Source organism: Capsella rubella, unplaced genomic scaffold (genome assembly GCF_000375325.1).
Source record: "Capsella rubella cultivar Monte Gargano unplaced genomic scaffold, Caprub1_0 scaffold_5, whole genome shotgun sequence".
Taxonomy (NCBI): Eukaryota; Viridiplantae; Streptophyta; class Magnoliopsida; order Brassicales; family Brassicaceae; genus Capsella; species Capsella rubella.
The window spans coordinates 3,087,770-3,106,784 of NW_006238919.1; the positions used below are offsets into that span (position 1 = coordinate 3,087,770).

Below are 19,015 nucleotides of genomic sequence, written 5' to 3' on the forward strand. Positions count from 1 at the left end.
TCACCGCCACCTCCGGCCACCGGCCACTACCCACCATTATCACTCTCATAACACCAAAATAGTAATTTTATCAACCCCTTATCCTATTTTTCTAATTATTTTAAATATTGTGCTATATTCTTTATTTTGAAATCCAAAATGAATATTCACCTAATTCACCCATATTTTAATATTTATTTTGGAACTTTTTAAGGTTTGGATTGACTATTTTACATTTAGGATATAGTTTTTAAGGGTAGGGTTTATGATTTAATTTTGAAAGTTTAGTTTTGATTAATAGTGCTAATTTTAGAAAATAGGAAAGTGTGTGCTAAGAGCATGGGCATCAGTAGGACTAGAAAAATGTTTTTTTTAAAACTTTTTTTTTTTTTGAAAAAAGAAACCAAGTAACCAATCGCGGACCGCCACGTGTCAGTGGGGCCCGCGAATAGTGTCCCGTTTGGAGGTACGTCCTTATTTTCTTTCTTTTTTTTTGATTTTTTTTTTCTTTTTGGCTGGGAGACCGATCATGAACCCTTCGATGCCCATGCTCTAAGTTGGGAAGAAAAAACTTAAATTAGTGCTAATTTTGAGAATTGACTAAGTTTTATTTTACATTTTAACATGTAAACATTGATTATTTTTTAATCTATATATAGTGCAAGATGCCAGTTTATATATTTTTATGTGCTTTTTATTTTTCTTTGTGTAATATTTTGAAGTGATTTTGTACTTCATTCACATAATTATTATCAGTACTAACTCAAGTATATTCTAATTTTACTTATGTTGAACACCACTAGCTAGAGTCCTACTGTCTTTTCATTTTTGTTTTTTTTTGTTTTGTTCTAATAAAGTATTAACGATAGTGTAATAAAAAAAAACATGTGATATTACATTAATGATTTACAACTTACAAAAAATTGTTTCTTATTTTAATGATTACAAAAATATAAAGGTTAATATCGAATGGCGTCTTCCTTCATAACAATATTCAAAAAAAGAATTAACTCATGGCTCCTTCATCTGTTGTTTAAACTTATGCCTTTTGCTCAATCTAAATGTTTCTTGTGAGGGTTTCTCAATGACCTGAACACTCTTCCTCCTCCAATCTTCACCTTACCCGCGGCGTCGAACCCGAAGGATCCTCCAATTTTACCAGCCTTGCCTTTACCAGCTCCAATGGATTTGCCTCCAGCATGACCACTAGATCCAAACCCAATTTCACGTCCAACTTTGCTGTCACGGCCTACTCCAATGAGTTCATAGGATTTATCAGCATCTACACTCTTTTGAGCGAAAGTTCCGAGGAAACCGCCACGGGGAGTAAAGGGGAAATCGATGTTCTTGCCAACAGAGAACTTCTTGGTGCATTTAGTGATCACTTTCACATATACTCTAATGGAACCCTTCAACTTAAACACAGCTTTTTCGATCTCAACCTTCTCAGTTTTGCTTATCTTAGCATTAGCATTAAACTTATACTCCATCGAGATAGCAGCGATCCTACCAACAAGGCGTACATACCTTTCAGCCATCACAGCATAACTATGGCTCAACTTAGCACTAAGTAGTCCAACACCAACTTGTCTTTGTGCCGCAACCAACTCCTTGGTGAACATACTTAATTTGGCGTAACTCGCGTTAACCACCTCTTCTTTCGAGCCAGTATACTTGACGCTTCCAAGATACTCGGTGAACCCCTTGCAGGTGGCAAACAACTTCTTGAATTGGATCTTGTTTGGTGCGGATTGAGCCTGCTTCTCGACGAACTTTGAGATTTCATTGTAAGGGTAAGATTGGAGTTTGGACAATGTAAATATAGACAATGTCTTTTGTGTTTTCTTGTGGGTTGGTGGGTGAGCCAAGACAGACCCAATGGCTAGAACTAAGGCTAAGGAAAACAACAGAGAGATCCTTGCCATAGTTGTATCAATGGCAAGGTTACAAAAAAACAAAAAACTAGAAAACAAAATGAAGGAAGTGCAACTTTGAATTGAGGGCTTTGTAAAGTATATATACATTTTCACACAACCTAATAATAGTTTACACAAAAGGTTACAAGAACAGACCAACAATACAGAGAGATTCATGGCTGTTCACTTGATTTTTTTTTTATAAATAGATTCTAAATGTTTATTGGTTTCTCAGTTATAGAAAATGAAAATGTAAATAGTATCCTAATGGTTCGTAATATTATATATCACTACCAAAAATAATCAAACCTATACATAAGGAAGAAATTTATTTGGATATGTCTCAATGTTACCAGAAAGTGTTTGATCAATTCTCGACAATGAATTCTTGAATCTCTATACCGGTATGGCGTGCACCGCCCTGTAATCTGATCAAGACCTGATCCCCGAGTTTCAGCGAGGTCACGGGGACAGCGGTTTTTTTAGATGAGTTTACTGATAGAAGCAAATAGATTCATCATAAACCATTAAATGTAAACTAGTAGCTAACTGGAGTAATGATGATACTCAAGAGTCAAGACAAAGAACCTTGGTGAGGAGTGACTAATGCAACTGTTTCCGCATTCTGTAAGATGATGTTAAAAACCGTTTCATCCTCCTTTGTGCTAAGCTGTAAGAAAGGAAGCGGTTAGTCTTAACTCATTAACAATTTATTAAAGAGTAGTAAAGAATGTGATTTATGATTTATGAACCTTAGCCTCAACAAGAATAAGTGGACGCTTCTCGATCTTTACTCGCCCAACGACTGCTGTTCGTTGTTTCCCTTTCTGATCAACAACAATCACTTCTCTTCCTGATCTTAACTCCGAGAGATAACAAGTCTTTCCACCTGGAACAGATACATAAGCATGCACTGGTCCCTGTATATTGAGATCTTTAGTGAATGATATCTGTAAGTAGAAGTGATTTAAAAACTGAAACTTAACAAACGCACAGCGTTAACTCGAAATGGTCTGCTTTCAATGTAATTAGACTCCAAGCATTCTGAGTGAACCAAGAAGAGTCCTCTAGCAAAAGAACCAACCTTGTAAAAACAAAACACATTCAAATCTCAGTTCTTGTAAGACTAGTAAAAAAATTGATAATCCATGTTGAAAGAAAGAGTATATTATACAGGTAAACATACAAGAAGACCTTCACCGGGTCTCATGAGGCTACAAAGATCAACACAGACTCGGTCTCCCATACCAACCATTTCAACCCGAGTAATAGTAGCTTCCTTCAAACTTAATGTATCACTTTCTTCATTTCTCTTGTCAAAATATTCCTAAAAGTTTTCAAAGTAGCAACTATAAGAAACCATGTTTATAGCAACTATGCTTATGATCTTGATACCAACCTTTAGATCAAGAACAGCTTTAACATCTTCGGATTTAAGAATGATCCCGCCAAGGCCATGCTCTAAAGCCTAGAGCCAAACATAACACAAGAGTAAAGTTCTTTAGAAAGCAAGTGAAAACATAAAGTTCAACATCAGAAACTAAAACCAACCTCAAGGAATAGTTTTGCCTCCGAGGAAGTATTTGAAATGGCAAACACAGTTTTCTCACTTCCTTGAAGAGCCGCAACTAAATTTTCCGCGGGAATCGACTGCGAAATATTACTTCTAATGTTACTAAACAGGTCATTCGTTTGAGTACAAAGCCAAGAAAGTTATATACCTTCCAATCTAAGAAATCAAGAACAATATTTTCACTCTGTTCATCTTCAATCTCAAGCTTCTTTAGCTCCTCAGGTGTTGACACCTCAAACACCGAGGCTACAACGTTCCCCGCAGTACCATCAGTAACTCGCTTCTCTTCGATAAACAATGTATCCATCAATGCAATCGCTGCAAGCATACAGCAAAACTCAGAACATAACTCAAAAACCAAATACGTATATAGTACTGCATTGTTTACTTACATGACCACTCATCAGATAGTTTTCGATTGTCTGATGAGAATACAAATGTGTTCCATCCTCGTTCCACCGCAGCTGTCATCACTTCTTTACACTCAGTCCATATCCAAACCTTCTTTGCTTGGCCAAGACTCATAGATACAGTGGAAGCAGACATTTTCACAGCAAATCTCTGATTACTAAGTCTAATCAATCTATGATTCTTCTGATGAGAGCTCCATAGTACTAATCTACCAAGTTTTAATTTTTCTGCATCATCACCATAGCTCAAGTAAGAACAAAACACAATGAAGAAACTTGAAAGGTATACACTCTTAAAGTACTCATCTTTATGCAATTTCTACAAAACCCAGATGAAATTAAACCTCTGATTACTAAAATTCAAATCAAGAAACAGCAAACACATGAACTCCAATGTCATTGTGAATTTGGGCAAATTAGTTTTACTTCCATGGTGAGAAATATCAAAAGAGATAAAAGACTAACCTTTTCTTAGAGAGAAACAATGAAATTGGTTTGTAGATTGTAAATAAGAAACAGAGGAGACCAAAGACAAAGCCATAATATAAGGTTTGGTCTGTTCCGATCTGTTTAACTTGAAGCTTCCTTTGCTTCTTCTCTTTCAGAATTTTGTGAGTTGTGTTGGCCCAAACACTGGTCGGGTCTATCGGTTTACTTAAAATTGACTTAACCGGATACGGTTTGGTTCAATTTAAAAGCTATTACCGAGTTAATTTGGACAAAATATTGCAATTACGACAATAATAATGTCACTGACTAGTGTTTTTTTTTTAAATCTATTTTATATTTTTTTCTTTAATTAAGAATTTAAGATCAAGTGATTTATTTTTTGTTTCGTTGTAGTATGATATTTTTATATGAATTTCTATTTAATCAAAGATATATTTATACTACGAATCTGAAATTTTAAATTCTAAACTCCCGAAGTGGAATCGAATAACGGCTGAGCTTTTTTGTATATTGTGGTGCATTAAAGCTCTAAAGGATCTTCAAATTCAAAATTGTGAGATTTGGTCGGATTGTGCAGGAGCTCTTAATGCATTAGCAGCTCCCATGTTGTGGCCAAAATACCGGGCCGTGTTGACAAAGATTGGTGGAGTGCTTCAGGAGATGGGGGAGATTAAGTTTATGCTCTCTTCGGCAAAAGCTAACTCCCTAGTTCGAGATATAGCCAAGAGTGTAACCTCAGATGGTCGTCTCACTTCATACCTAGCGCGTGGTGGTCCGGCGTGGTTACATGATCGGATTAATCAAGAGAAGTTTGGGTGATCTTGTGAGTTGTTGTCGTTGTTAGTTCTATTTCTTTCTTATCGTACTCTGTTTCTTTTCTGTACTCTGTTTCTTCTCTGTAATTTTCAACTTTTCCTTATCAATGAAAGAGTTAAAAAAAAAAAACTCAATTTAATAATCTCATTCACATAAAAATAGTCATATGTTACATTGGCGACAAAAAAAAAAGAAGAGACATATGTTACAAAGAATTATCACTCTGATAGTTTTTTTTTTTTTGACATCATTATAAATTATAAGTCTCTCTTTGAGAGGGATCAGACTCGAACCCAAATCTGGTTTGAGAAAGACCGGATTCGATCTGGTGATAAGGAAATAGAGGTGAGAACCACTAGCCCACTTACTCTTTCTACATATAGTTACTAATCACAAAAGCGATATCAAAAGTGTTACTAAAACCGTTATTTTCAGCCTTTTATACACCATTCGTGTATTGTTTTCTTTTTATAATTTTAGTATTTTACATTATTTTGTAATAGCTAGCTTAACATGTTAAAAAAATAATATTCAACATGATACTGAAAAATGAATGGCAAAATCATCCAAAACATTTTTAAACCACATCATTGCAATTTATTATCATTATTTTGTCACATTTTTTTGATTGTACGTTGCAAATTATTCTTTTTATTATCGAGTTCTCCAAATCCACATGATTGTTCAGAAACTTAAAAACCACTAATAAGCTTGGTTTGCTATTTTTATTCAAAGATGAGTCCATCAAAGTCTCTAAGTCATTGATTCCATAAATCCAAACTTAGTTGTTGTCACATATTCACTATCATTATATATATAATGGATCAATGAGGAAATTGAAAACTTCCCATAATCATATCATCATCATTATCATCGACCATGAGAAAAGTTTCTTTGTTCTTGTTTTGTTGCATTGTTGCAACATATTTACTAAGTCTCAATGTAGTTTCATCACACGAGATGGTCGACGTGACAGCTCCAAACATGGTTAAAGACATTGAGCCATACATCTCTAATAGAGCTCTTGGGTTCGTGTTGAAATTGGAGAAAAACTGTCCTATAAAAGAACAACTAGGATCATTCTTTGATAAGCTAAAGGATCTCTTGAAGTTGGAGTCTTCTGTTACGCCATTGATCGAGAACAATGAACCCAAAACATTCGAGTTTGATCTCAAGTCTAAATCTGAAACACTCTTGCAAACAATGTTTAATCTTGGGAAAGGATTGGTTAGTTATCTCTAACCAAACATAGATGCTTGTTTGATTGTATTTTATTGCATTTTTATAAGTATTGCGTTTACAAATCTACGGATATAGATATATTCTAGTATCATTTTATGTCCTTAGACAATGAAGTTAGTGACAAGGTTATGGTTTAAGTAACATATGGAACTAATCAAGTTTTATTTTCTTTGATATAATAGTTGAGTTCGAGTGTAAGAAAGGAGATGTTTGAAGTGATGAAATCTCTCACTCAATTACATGCTGCAATCGGTAGAGTTATTGTAGAGAAGCATATAAGTGGTGACGATGAATCAATGTCACTTTCCGCGGAACAGAAGAATGCGGTAGAAAGCTCAATAACTGAATGGGAACAAACGATTAGCCGAATCGTGAAGATTGTTGTCGAGGTCAAATCAAAAGGTTCAACCGACGTTTCGTTAGAAGAAAATAGTAATTCTGGACATAACAATGTTTCTATGGATAGTAACATGGCGAATACCAATGGAGAGGATTCAGAAACCTCTCAAGGAAAAGAAGATGGCATTCAAGGAAGCTTTGGAGGCAATGTATCAATGGAGACTCAAGAAGGCAACAAGGGGGAAGATGATAAAGTAGGTAATCTTGTTTCTGAGAATAGTGGAATAAAGGACATTAAAGGTGAAAATGGAGACTCTAATATCGAGGCGGAAGTAGAGGGACAGGGAGGAAATTTAGGAGATTCAAGCGTTGGTAAGAATTTGGAAACTAATGAAGATGTTAAGTCAGGGATAGAGGCTAAAAATGTTGGAAGTTCCATGAATGAGAACTTGGAAGAAGCTAACAAGACTAATGGAGTTTCAACAATGGATATGAATTTGGAGAACAAAGGAAGTGACGAAGAGGGTAAAGATGATAATATGGTTAATGCTACAACAAATGATGAAGATCACATGAAAGAAAAGAGGGAAGAGACTCAAGAAAACAATGGAGAATTAGCGAAGGATGAGAACTTGGAAAACAACATAGGTAATAAAGAATTGAAGGGCAATGGATCAATAGAGTCCAAGACAAATAATGAAAATTCTATGGAAGAAAAGCGAGAAGAGATTCAAAGAAGTCATGAAATTTCTATGGAACATAAGCGAGAAGAGACTCAAAGAAGTCATGAAATTTCTATGGAACAAAAGCGAGAAGAGACTCAAAGAAGTCATGAAATTTCTATGAACAAAGAAACAACTAAAGGTGAAAATACAGATTTGAACAAAGAGAATGAAAAAAATGTCCAAGGAGAAAGTACTAGAGAGATGAACAAAGGTGAAAATGCAAATGTTAACAAAGAAAATGAATCAAAGGTTCAAGGAGAAAGTACTAGAGATATGACCAAAGGTGAAAATGCAAATGTTAACAAAGAAAATGAATCAAAGGTTCAAGGAGAAAGTACTAGAGAGATGACCAAAGGTGAAAATGCAAATGTTAACAAAGAAAATGAATCAAAGGTTCAAGGAGAAAGTACTAGAGACTTGACCAAAGGTGAAAATACAGACTTTAACAAAGATAATGAAATAAAAGTTCAAGGAGAAAATACTGGAGACTTGACGAATGGTACAATTTCGAATAATAATGAAGATGTTAAGTCGGAGGTAGATTCTAATGGAAGTGTTGGAAGTTCTACAAAGGAGAAGAATCAAGAGGCTCAAGGAAACGATATAGTTTCAACAAAAGATAAGAACTTGGAGAATTCAGGAGTTGATAAGGAGACAAAGCATGATAAATCAGTAGAGGTTACGACAAATGATGGAGGCCATACTAAAGAAAAGAGGAAAAGAAATGGAGAATCAATGAAGAACGAGAACTTAGAAAACATAGAACATCAGAAAGAATTAAAGAACGACGGATTAGTAACGGCAAAGACAAACAATGAAACTTCCAAGGAAGAAAAAGGAGAACAAATGCAAAGAGGTCATGATATTTCAATAAATGATAAGAAAATGGAGAATAAAAGTGGGAATGCATATGTGAACAAGGAGAACGAAGCACAAGTTGGAGACTCAACTAGTGACAATAATATGGAGAGTAAAGATGATGCTAAGCTGGAGGTTGATTTCAAGAAAAATGGTGGAGCTTCCAAGAAGGAAAAGAGAGAAGAGGTACAAGGGTCCAACGAAAGTTCACTGGAAAACAAGAATTTGGAGACCCAAAAAGATCAAACTGATTTGAAAGAGGATAGCTCTATTGAGGATAAGAGAAATGTGAGAAGTTCTACGAAAGAAAATCAAGAAGAAGCTCAAAGAAATGGGAGAGATAAGAAAGAGGTTAACGATGATAAGTCAACAGAAGCTAAGAGAAAGAGAAAAGAGTCTAAGTCGACAAAAAATAGTGAAAATAAGGTCAATGAAATAGAAAACAAAGAATCCAAGAAGGTAAAAGAAGGAGAAAAGAAAGAGTCTAAAGACGCGAAATTAGTGGAAGCTAAGGAAAACAAAGAAATTTCCATGAAAGAAAAACGAGAAAAAAGCCAAGGAAGTACTAGTGAAGGCCTTAATAAAGTAGATAACAAAGAAGAAAAGAAAGAGTCTAAGGACTATCAATCACGCAAAAATAAGGATAATACAGAAAGTTCCGTGAAAGAACAACAACAAAAGGCACAAGAAAATGGTGGAGTGCATACAATGATAGGTAATAAACAAGATAATAACGATTTAAAGGATGGTAAATCAGTGGAGGCTAAAACAAATAAGGAAAGTATCATGAAGAAAGATCGAGAACAAGCTCAAAGGAACGACATAGATACAATGCTAAAAAAGACTACAAAAGAAGATAAAAGTTCTGCTGATACAACCGATGCAAACTCAAAGGAAAAAGGAAAAGATAAACATGAGAATAAAGAGTTTAGAGGAAGTCATTTGAAGAAACAAAAAGAAGATAAAAAAGAGAAGAAAGAGTCTGGAGATAGTAAATCAAAGAATAAAGAAAAGAATAGATACAAAGATCATAAAGTGAAGATAAAAGACGAAAGTAAAACAAAGAATACAAATTCAAAGGAGTATGAATTGAAGAAAAAAGAAGAAGATAAAAAAGAGAAGATCAATTCTAGAGATAAGAAAAAGGAGAACAAAGACTCTGAACACCGTAAATCTAAGGAAAAGAAAGAAGAAAAACAAGAGAAGAAAGAATTTAGAGATCATAAAGATAATAAAAAGGAAACCAAAAAGAAAGAGAAGAAAGAATCAGAACACCATAAATCAAAGAAAAAGGAGAAAGAGAACAACAAATATGATGATACAAGAAAAGAGAAAAATGAAGACAAGAGAGTGATGAAGAAGGTAGAAAATAAAAAAGAAAAGAAGGAACATGAAGACAAGAAATCGATGATGAAAGAAAAGGATAAGAAAATGGAAGAATCGAAAGAGGCACAATCAAAGAAATTCAAAAAAGAGAAGAAAGAGTTTGAGGATAACAAATTGAAGAAAAATGAAGATGAGAAAAAAGAAACAAAAGAACACGAAGACATGAAATCAAAGAAAAGAAAAGAAGATAAGAAAGTGAACAAAAAGTCTCAAGACAAGAAAAAGAAGAAAGAAAACAAAGACAGTTCATCAAAAATAAATGTAGCAGATAAAAACAGTGAATCGAAGAAAATTGAAGAAGATAAAAAGGAGAAGACAATTTCCAAAGACATCCAACAGAAGAATAAAGAACAAGAGAAGAAACATTCTAACGACAAGATTACGAAGAAATATGAAGAAGGTAGAAAGAAGAAAGCAATGTCGAAAGAAAAGAATAAAGAACAAGAGAAGAAACAGTCTAACGAAAAAATTACGAAGAAAAATGAAGAAGATAGAAAGAAGAAAGCAATGTCTAAAGAAAAGAATAAAGAACAAGAGAAGAAACAATCTAACGACAAGATTACGAAGAAATATGAGGAAGGTAGAAAGAAGAAAGCAATGTCTAAAGAAAAGAATAAAGAACAAGAGAAGAAACAGTCTAACGAAAAAATTACGAAGAAAAATGAGGAAGATAGAAAGAAGAAAGCAATGTCGAAAGAAAATAAATCGAAAACAAAGGGAGAAAATAAGAAACCAAAAGAAAATGAAGACAAGAAGAAAGAGTCTAAAGAGGATAACTCAAAGCAAGGAGGAGTTCAAGCAACAACTCAAATAGAAGGTGGAGAAGGTAAGAATGAAATGAAAACAGATGCTCAAGTAAAAAGGGAAGAGTCTTTAAAAGATAAGAAAGGAGACAATAAAGAAGATCATGACGAAAAAGTGGATAAAGAAAACGATGAACATTATAAAAAGAAAACTGGAAAGATCATAAAAGATAAGGATGCATCAGACAAAGAGATAGAAGATACAAAGTCAGAAGAAAAGCACAAAGATAAGAAAGAAGCCTCGATGAAAAAGAATGAAGGGGTTCAAGAAGCCAATGTCACATCAAATATCAGCGGGAAGAAAGATCAAAATGAGTCTACTCATGATACATCTAAAGATATTAATAAGAATGATGAATTCTTAAGGAAGCAAAAACAAGTTGATGAGGGTCACGTAAATATTGGAGACTCGGATAAGAAGGCATCAGAAAAAAAGATAGATGATACAAAGTCAAAAGAAAAACACAAAGATAAGGAAGAAGCCTCGATGAAAAAGAGTGAAGGAGTTCAAGAAGCCAATACTACATCAAATATCAGCGGGAAGAAAGATCAAAATGAGTCTACTGATGATACATCTAAAAATATTAATAAGAATGACGAGACCTTAAAGAAGCAAAAACAAGTTGATGAGGGTCAAGTAAATATTGGAGACTCGGATAAGAACACGAAAGGGGAAACCAAAGAAAATAATGGAGATTTAGTGAACGGTACAAGTATAGAGGTTAGCGGAGGAAGCAAAGAGTCCGAAGATGGTAAAAACAATGAAACTAATCAAACTAAGAATAACTCCATGAAGGAAGTTTCCAGTGACGGTAAAAAGGTGGAAACCAAAGGAGGTAAAGAAGGTTCTATAGAGGAAAGCTCCAAAGATAATATTGGAGGCAAGGAAGAAAATTCCAAAGATGATAAGAAAGTTGAACATAACGAAGCTAAAAGAGATTTCAAGGAAGGAGGTTCCAAAGATGGTAACGCAACTAAAATCAATGAAGGTTATAAAGAAGATTCCAAAAATAAAGATTCTAAAGAAAGTTCTGAAGAGGAAAGTCTCAAAGATGCTAAGATAGTTGAGACAAGTGGAAGCAAGAATCGCACGGAAAAAGGTTCTAAAGATGATAACACAACGAACATCAATGGAGGCAAAAACGATTTGAAAGATGGTAAATTAGTTGAAACTAGTAAAGGTACAAATTCCACAAATGAAAGTTCTAGAGATGGTAATACAATGGAAAACAGTGGAGTTAAATTAGATTCTATGGAAAAAAATTCCAGTGATAGTAATATAGCTGAAACAAATGGAGGTAAAGAAGATTCCGTAAAAGAAAGTTCTGAAGTCGGTAAGAGAAATGAAACTAATGGAAGTAAAGATGTTTCAGTTCAAGAAAATTCTAAAGAGGGTAATGTAGAAGAAGTGCAAAAAGGTCAAGAAGACTCTACAAAGGAAGGTTTCAAAGAAGGTAAGGAAGATCAAGGTAATGGAGGTAAAGAAGTAACTATGGAAGAAAGTTCTAAAGATGACAAACAAATAGAAATCGGTAAAGAAGATTTAACAGACAAAATATCCAAGAATGGTACGACAACAAATTTAAATGGAGGTAAAATTTCGACGGAAAATGCTTCTGAAGATAGTAAGACAGTTGAAACTAATGGAGCTAAAGAAGATTCTGAAAATGGTAACATACATGAAACCAGTAATAGTACCATAGCGGGAACAAATGGACAAAAAGAAGAATCCATAAAAGAAAGTTCTAAAGACGGTAAGGGAACTGAAACCAATGGAGATAAAGATGTTTCAATGAAAGAAAATTCTAAAGATGGTAATATAGAAGTGAATAAAGGTCAAGAAGAGTCAACAAAGAAAGGTTTCAAAGAAGGCAAGGTAGATGAAACTAATGGAGATAAAGAAGTAAATATGGAAGAAGGTTCTAAAGATGATAAAACAGTTGATATAAATGGAGGTAAAGAAGATTCAACTGAGGAAAAAACTAAGGATGGTATGACAACAAGTTTAAATGGAAGCACAAATTCGACGGAAAATGGTTCTGAAGATAGTAAGACAGTTGAAACCAATGGAGTTAAAGAAGATTCTGCAAATGGTAATATAAATGAAATTAATGGTACATCAATGGAATCCAAAGGAGATAAAGTAGATATGAATGAAGATTCTATGAAAAACAAGACAATGGAAGCTCAAGAAAGTAGTAATGGAGATTTAAAGAATGGTAAAGTAGAGGAGGAGAACAAGGAAAGCAAAGATGTTATGAACAACCAAAACTTACAAGACGGAGGAAGCAATACAACTTTCATGAATAATCAAACAACAGGAAATGGCACAACTTCCACAACGAAACAAGAGATAAGGACAAATATCGAGACCAGCACATCTAAAGAGGTTACAAGTTTCATAACAAGCCTTGAGAAGAAATCTCCAGACACCCAAGAGTTCCAAAGCTTCTTTGAGAAACTTAAAGATTACATGAAATACTTGTGTCCGGACTCTTCAACATTTGAGGCAAAAGACTCAAGCTCTTACATGTCAGAAATGATAAGTATGGCCACAAAACTCTCGGATGCTATGGCTGTCTTGCAAGCCAAGAAAAGTGGGTCAGGAGAGGTGAGTTCATAAAACACAATACTCATATGAAAATGTAGAAAGCACAATAACTAAAAACTTTTTTTGATTTCTTAAACAGATGAAAACAACACTACAAGGATATCAACAAGAAGTGATGAAGACTCTAAATATCCTTCAATCAGTTATGTCTAAAGCCATATCTGAAAAACAAAGCACAGAAGGTGGTTCCTTGACGCTTACGGTATCACAACAACAAGCAATTAAGGAGATAGTGTTGAAATGGGAACAAGTGATGTCTCAATTTGTGAAGATTGCTACTGAGAGTGAGAAACAATTTTCAGTTGAGATTTCATCCGGAAATGGCTACCACATGAAGAAAAGTTCTAACTCTAGTTCGAGTTCAAGTTCGATTTCGAGTTCAAGTACACATTCAAATATGGATTTAAAGGTCGATGGTGAAACTTTGAAGGGACTAGATATGAATGTTTAGATAGTACATATGTAAATAATATACTCTAAAATAATGGTGTTTATGATTAAGTAGAAAATATTTTTAATTGTAATTAAAACTCAAGTCATCTTGAGGTTTAGATAGTACATATGTTCTATGGATATGTAAAAACAACAGGAAGTATCGTTAGTCCTTTAATTTATATGATGCACGTACGTGTTTTATGTATTTAGCATTTTGATTATTGTGCACATTTTATATTCATTAATATTCGAATGATTTTATATGAATCTAAACATCTTGAAAGCTTATGTTAATTTATGATAACAATTGAAAAGATTGCAAATAATATTTTTCTTATTGTTGAATAAGCTTACATTTAACTAAAATAAATAGTGAGTTTTCTATTTTGAAAATGTTTAACATAAAATTCTACATTTATGTTAACCAATTAGCTTATCTTCAATCTTATTATATAAAGTTGGGTTTTCAAAGTTAGTAATTAACAAGATCGTGACACGTGTTAATTGAATTGGTAAGATGTCGACACGTGTCAAATAATTAGTGTTAAGAAATTATATAAATTAGTTTTCAAAAAGGAATATTTTCAAAATAGAAAGAATAAAATAAAAATCAGGAAATTTAACAATTACTTAGTAGTAATCCATAAGGAAAAAGGATAATCATTATAAAATAAAATTATTAATGAAAATTATAAAAATTAGGTCTAAGGAATAAAATATTAAAAATAAAGTAAAAATAAATAAGTTAGTCAACTATAAGTTAATCTTAGAAAATATTTACTTTATCGTGATTATTATGTAATATTTAAATATATTTTATTCAGTAAATTAATCTAAATAAGTTTGTCATTAATGTGACATGTGTCAATTGTATCGATAAGATATTGACATATGTAAAGTTAAGATACATTAAAATATTTTAAAATTAAATTTATAAACCTATAATAAAAAAATTCTACATAAGTAATACATATAAAAGTATATCTAATTATAATGGATTTTTTTATGTTAATTGAAAAATTCTTACAATGTAAAACTTGGTTTTAAGAATTAATAACTCACGCGATTGTGATATATTTCAAGTAAAACATTAGATGCTGGAATGTGATACATCTAATTTTGTAAAAAAAATAGATAAAAATAAAAAATTACCAAAAATATATACATATTCAGAATTTTTTACGTATAATAAAATTATTAATCTAATTTTTGGTTATGTCGGTTTGGATTTATCAAAGAGATTAGGGGTTAATATTTACAACTAAACGAGATATATGTCGATTTTAGTTTATAAAGAAGGATTAAAGTTTATTTTTTACAACTAAACATGTTATATGGTTGCTTGGATTTATAAATGAGGATTATGGTTTAGATTTTACAATTAAACAAGGTTTTATGTCGATTTAAGTTTATAAATAAGGAGTAGAGTTTAGATTACACAATTTATACGAGGTTATTTAATTGCTTCAATTTATAAAAGAAATTAAGATTTAGATGGTACAATTAAACGAGATTATGGGTTTAACCAATTTTTTTACCTTTTTAATATGTTATAATTGATTAATGTTTAATTTATATTTAAATAATGTTGTATATCATAGTGCTATCTCATTGGCTAAAACAAGAGGGGTGGATAAGAAGGAACTAAATAAGAGTCATTATTTATTTAAAATAAGGATAACAAAAGTCAATATAATTAGTACTATAATGATTTTTAAATTTTTTTTTTTACAAATATGTAATTTTCTATATTTTCATTTTTAAAAAAATTTCTCTGTGCTCATCTCAACGACACTATAACTCATTTTTATAGATTGATGTTAATTTGTAAGAACTTTACCATCAAATTTTGTAATAATTAATTAAGTTTAAGAAATACAATAAATTGCAAAGTAAAAAATATGCAAGAATAGTTTTTTAAAAAACTGGAAATTTAGGAAATAAATTTTTTAGGATAATGGTATAATCATGTTTATGTTATAATATCTAAATTAATTTTTTGAAAAATGGTGAATAGCTCACAATTTTTTTTGGTGATCGATAATTTAACATTACTAGATTTTTTTAATGAATGTTTAATAACGATTTTATATAATACATAAATAATTTTTTTCAACAAAAAAACAATTTACTAACTTTAAAAATTATCTATTTTTGAATACTTGGATATAACATTTGTACAATAAATAACCCTAGACGGGCCTTAATTAATCTATATTAGAAAATATGATATTCAATTAATATTGATTTTTTTTTTGTTAATGTTATGATTTTCAAAATTTTCATACATGCAATATTTTTAATTCATACATAAAAACATAAATTTTAACCCGCGTTTTTACGCGGGCTTTTTGTTAGTAGATGTATATCTTTAAATAACTAATATATTTTATATTAGTTTGGTGAAAATAAAGATTTATTTTTAACTAAAACATAAATATTTATATTTTCTAATAAATATTCATTCAAATTGGATTTATTGATTTATTTTATTACAATTTTGAAAAAGCAAAATCTATCTATGAGTTATTAAAATATTGTAAACCCTTCTAGTTACATATCTTTTTAAAAAATTATTCAATACCAATCCAAATCTTTTTCAGAAACCAAAAAAAAAAATCTTCTGCAAAAATAGAATTTTTTAAAACTCCATATTGAGAAAACAACTAAAGTTTCTGTTTTTTTTTGTATTTTCATATATTTTTTAATTTTCTATTGGTAAAAACATTAAAAAGATTGAATAAAATATGAATTTTTACCAAACATTTGCATTGGAAATTTAAAACGACAACTATTTTGAAACAAATTTTGTAACTCTAAAACGACAACTAATTAAAAATGGAGGGAGCATATGATACTCTTCAACAAGACTGCACTTGATTTAAAGAGTTTTGGTTAGTGCTAGGAATTGGACATTACTCATATATTCTTTAGCTTCACACAGGAAAACATAAAGGATCAAGAATTTGAGTTAATGTGTTATTTATATACAAAACTTCTTACATTCATGTATTTTACAAAAAACTTTACTTCATGTATATATCCAAAATTTCTTGTATTCTTTACAAAAAGAAAATGCAAAAAAAAGAGTTAATTTCATATCCATGCAATATACACATGTTTGTAACCCTCTAGTATTGAGTATTTGTAATTACTAGACTTGTAACAACAACATAACAAAAAAACATTCTACAGCTCACTGCACTAAGCAGGGCCATCTCTTTATTCGAATTATTGTATTTAATAAGTTTTTGATATCTACGAGAGTCTGAATCTACGAGTCAGCATTGGCGGTACCAGAGCTTTTCTTTATTGAGGCATGGCTGAAGGAGCTTTTGCCTGAGGATGTTGAGTGTTTCTTTTCATAGTTAGCAGCTTGATAGCTAACAGAGCCTGCACTTGCACCAGAAGTTTCTCCGGCGGCTGCACCTTCCATGGAAGTTTCACTTCCACTAGGGCCACCCGCAGAGGGGCTGCTTGCTGGACTTCCACCTGTAGAATCTGTGTAGGCACCACCAGTCATTGAACTTCCAGTTTCAGTGGATCCTGAAGCAGCAGAAGAGCTTTCACCGCTTGAGGCTTCACCAGTTTCAGTAGTTTGAGTTGCTCCAGCTGCACCAGCACCACTTGAACTGCCTGAAGCAGCATCACTTGCGCCACCTGAAGCAGCACCACTTGTATCACCTGCAGCAGCACCACTTGCATCGCCTGAAGAAGCACCACTTGCGCCACCAGAAGCAGCACCACTTGCATCACCAGAAGCAGCACCACTTGTACCGCCTGCAGCAGCACCACTTGCATCACCTGAAGCAGCACTTGCATCACCAGAAGCAGCACTACTTGCATCACCTGAACTTGCATCACCGGAAGTAGCACCACTTGCGCCGCCTGCAGCAGCCCCACTTGCATCGCCTGAAGCAGCACCACTTGCGCCGCCTGCAGAAGCACCACTTGTGTCTCCTGAAGCAGCACCACTTGCGCCGCCAGCAGCTGCACCACTTGCATCACCTGAGCTTTCACCACTTGCACCACTAGCGGCATCACCACCACCCGCAGCAGCTCCACCACTTTCTCCACCTGCAGCAGCCCCGCCTGCCGTAGCTCCAGAGCTATCTCCACCGGCTGAAGCCCCACTGGTGTCGCCACCGGCCGCTGCTCCAGAGCTATCTCCACCGGCTGCAGCCCCACTGGTGTCGCCACCGGCCGCTGCTCCAGAGCTATCTCCACCGGCTGCAGCCCCACTGGTGTCGCCACCAGCCGCTGCTCCAGAGCTATCTCCACCGGTTGCACTTTCGGCACCTGTAGCTCCAGCACTTTCAGCGCCTGTAGCAGCTCCACTACTTTCACCACCCGCAGCAGCTCCACCGCTTTCTCCACCAGGTGCAGCTCCACCAGCAGCACTATCACCACCAGCAGCATCTCCACCACTTGTGCTTCCAGTATCACCAGCTGCTCCACTTCCAGCACCCATAGAACTGTCTCCTCCACTAGAACCATCAGTTGTACTTCCACTCGGACCACCAGCAGTGCTTCCATCTCCTAAATCAGTTACACTTCCACTCGGGCCACCAGCTGAGCTTCCACTGTCACCAGTACTGTCACCATAGCTTCCACCATCGGTAGGAGTCCCAGCATCACCCGAGGGAGAACTAGTGTCAGAGCTTGGACTGCCACTTCCATCTAACGGGCTACCACCTCCAAGAATAGATGCAAGATCAATATTTCCATCACCACTCTTGTCACCAACGTTTTTCACAAATTGACCAATCACTTGTGCCCATTTCGCCATAGATTTAACCAGCTCTGTTCTTTGCTCATTGGTCATCATTGTTGAACCACTCCTCTTAAACTCAGAAAACGTTTGCCCCATTGACATCAAACTCTCAATCAATTTGCTCGTATCAGCCTATCACAAAACCAAAAAAAAAAACAATATTGAATATGCTCTAACTCTCACCATGTAAACAAAAATTAAAAACACAAAACTCTCTTACCGATGATCCTGCTTTAACACCCAATGCAGAGACAGCCTTAAAGAGACTCTCAGATTGTGATTTCATCTGAGACTGAAAATCCGAAGAAGACCCTTGTGCCGTGTTTATAAAGGACATGAAACTCTTGAGCTTTGAGAAGAAGTCCTTGTACTCTCCATTTAATGGACACATACTCTCAAGGTTGTCAACAAAACTAAGCATACCCTTGTAAGCAAAAGGCTCAAAATCTTGGGAAAGTTTAGGAAACTTCCTCATGTAATGTCTTAATAAGAACGTCCCTTGTGCTTCATATATGGTACTTGATGCTACTAATATTAACATAAGACATCCCGCTATAGGAAACCTAGCCATTTTTTTTGTTTTTTTTATAGAAAAACTTAAACAATTTTTTTTGGTTTTTTTTTTGAATTGAGTTTTGTTTCTATGAGAGAACTCGACTTATATAGATGCCTAAAAAATTTCTAAATTTGAGTAAGAG

At 33.8% G+C, this 19,015-nt stretch overlaps 4 protein-coding genes across 7 annotated transcripts; 1 reads left to right on the forward strand and 3 right to left on the reverse strand.

The window, feature by feature from the left end:
* Nucleotides 1-859: 859 nt before the first annotated feature.
* LOC17885047 lies at nucleotides 860-2,096 on the reverse strand. The gene has a single exon (XM_023783548.1). It carries the CDS (start codon nucleotides 2,070-2,072, stop codon nucleotides 1,032-1,034), a length of 1,041 nt encoding a protein of 346 aa, XP_023639316.1. The 5' UTR covers nucleotides 2,073-2,096; the 3' UTR covers nucleotides 860-1,031.
* LOC17887151 (3-dehydroquinate synthase homolog) lies at nucleotides 2,072-4,458 on the reverse strand. 4 transcript variants are annotated; one of them, XM_023783547.1, is made up of 10 exons: nucleotides 4,344-4,458; nucleotides 3,861-4,106; nucleotides 3,617-3,786; nucleotides 3,447-3,545; nucleotides 3,295-3,363; nucleotides 3,082-3,222; nucleotides 2,890-2,979; nucleotides 2,648-2,815; nucleotides 2,484-2,565; nucleotides 2,072-2,390 (listed from the first exon to the last, which is right to left on the reverse strand). In XM_023783547.1, exons 1-10 carry the CDS (start codon nucleotides 4,417-4,419, stop codon nucleotides 2,263-2,265), a joined length of 1,269 nt encoding a protein of 422 aa, XP_023639315.1. In that variant the 5' UTR covers nucleotides 4,420-4,458; the 3' UTR covers nucleotides 2,072-2,262. The 4 variants fall into 4 exon arrangements, with proteins under 4 accessions (XP_023639315.1, XP_023639314.1, XP_023639313.1 ...); XM_023783546.1 differs by having other exon boundaries at nucleotides 3,070-3,222; XM_023783545.1 differs by having other exon boundaries at nucleotides 2,076-2,334.
* Nucleotides 4,459-6,023: 1,565 nt separating this feature from the next.
* On the forward strand, nucleotides 6,024-13,659 carry LOC17885977 (trichohyalin). The gene is made up of 10 exons (XM_023782309.1): nucleotides 6,024-6,371; nucleotides 6,569-7,463; nucleotides 7,542-7,589; nucleotides 7,878-9,771; nucleotides 9,841-10,162; nucleotides 10,436-11,238; nucleotides 11,701-11,999; nucleotides 12,225-12,332; nucleotides 12,414-13,108; nucleotides 13,188-13,659. Exons 1-10 carry the CDS (start codon nucleotides 6,024-6,026, stop codon nucleotides 13,557-13,559), a joined length of 5,784 nt encoding a protein of 1,927 aa, XP_023638077.1. The 3' UTR covers nucleotides 13,560-13,659.
* Nucleotides 13,660-16,661: 3,002 nt separating this feature from the next.
* On the reverse strand, nucleotides 16,662-18,922 carry LOC111830582 (uncharacterized transmembrane protein DDB_G0289901). Its single transcript, XM_023783048.1, has 2 exons — nucleotides 18,538-18,922; nucleotides 16,662-18,449 (listed from the first exon to the last, which is right to left on the reverse strand). The coding sequence occupies exons 1-2, from the start codon at nucleotides 18,886-18,888 to the stop codon at nucleotides 16,818-16,820; spliced, it is 1,983 nt and encodes a 660-aa protein (XP_023638816.1). The 5' UTR covers nucleotides 18,889-18,922; the 3' UTR covers nucleotides 16,662-16,817.
* Between the last annotated feature and the right edge of the window lie 93 nt (nucleotides 18,923-19,015).

What these genes read in the sequence shown, in the direction of transcription:
- LOC17885047 (XM_023783548.1), bottom strand. Translation starts at nt 2,072, where the DNA reads ATGAATCTCTCTGTATTGTTGGTCTGTTCTTGTAACCTTTTGTGTAAA.
- LOC17887151 (XM_023783544.1), bottom strand. Translation starts at nt 4,419, where the DNA reads ATGGCTTTGTCTTTGGTCTCCTCTGTTTCTTATTTACAATCTACAAAC. An exon ending in GTCTTCTTGTATGTTTACCT is followed by an intron (nt 2,980 to 3,069) that starts GTATAATATACT and finishes TGTTTTTACAAG; the next exon opens with GTTGGTTCTTTTGCTAGAGG. An exon ending in TTATTCTTGTTGAGGCTAAG is followed by an intron (nt 2,566 to 2,647) that starts GTTCATAAATCA and finishes CCTTTCTTACAG; the next exon opens with CTTAGCACAAAGGAGGATGA.
- LOC17885977 (XM_023782309.1), top strand. Translation starts at nt 6,024, where the DNA reads ATGAGAAAAGTTTCTTTGTTCTTGTTTTGTTGCATTGTTGCAACATAT. An exon ending in GCGAGAAGAGATTCAAAGAA is followed by an intron (nt 7,464 to 7,541) that starts GTCATGAAATTT and finishes AAAAGCGAGAAG; the next exon opens with AGACTCAAAGAAGTCATGAA. An exon ending in TAATATAGAAGTGAATAAAG is followed by an intron (nt 12,333 to 12,413) that starts GTCAAGAAGAGT and finishes TAAATATGGAAG; the next exon opens with AAGGTTCTAAAGATGATAAA.
- LOC111830582 (XM_023783048.1), bottom strand. Translation starts at nt 18,888, where the DNA reads ATGGCTAGGTTTCCTATAGCGGGATGTCTTATGTTAATATTAGTAGCA. An exon ending in GTGTTAAAGCAGGATCATCG is followed by an intron (nt 18,450 to 18,537) that starts GTAAGAGAGTTT and finishes GTTTTGTGATAG; the next exon opens with GCTGATACGAGCAAATTGAT.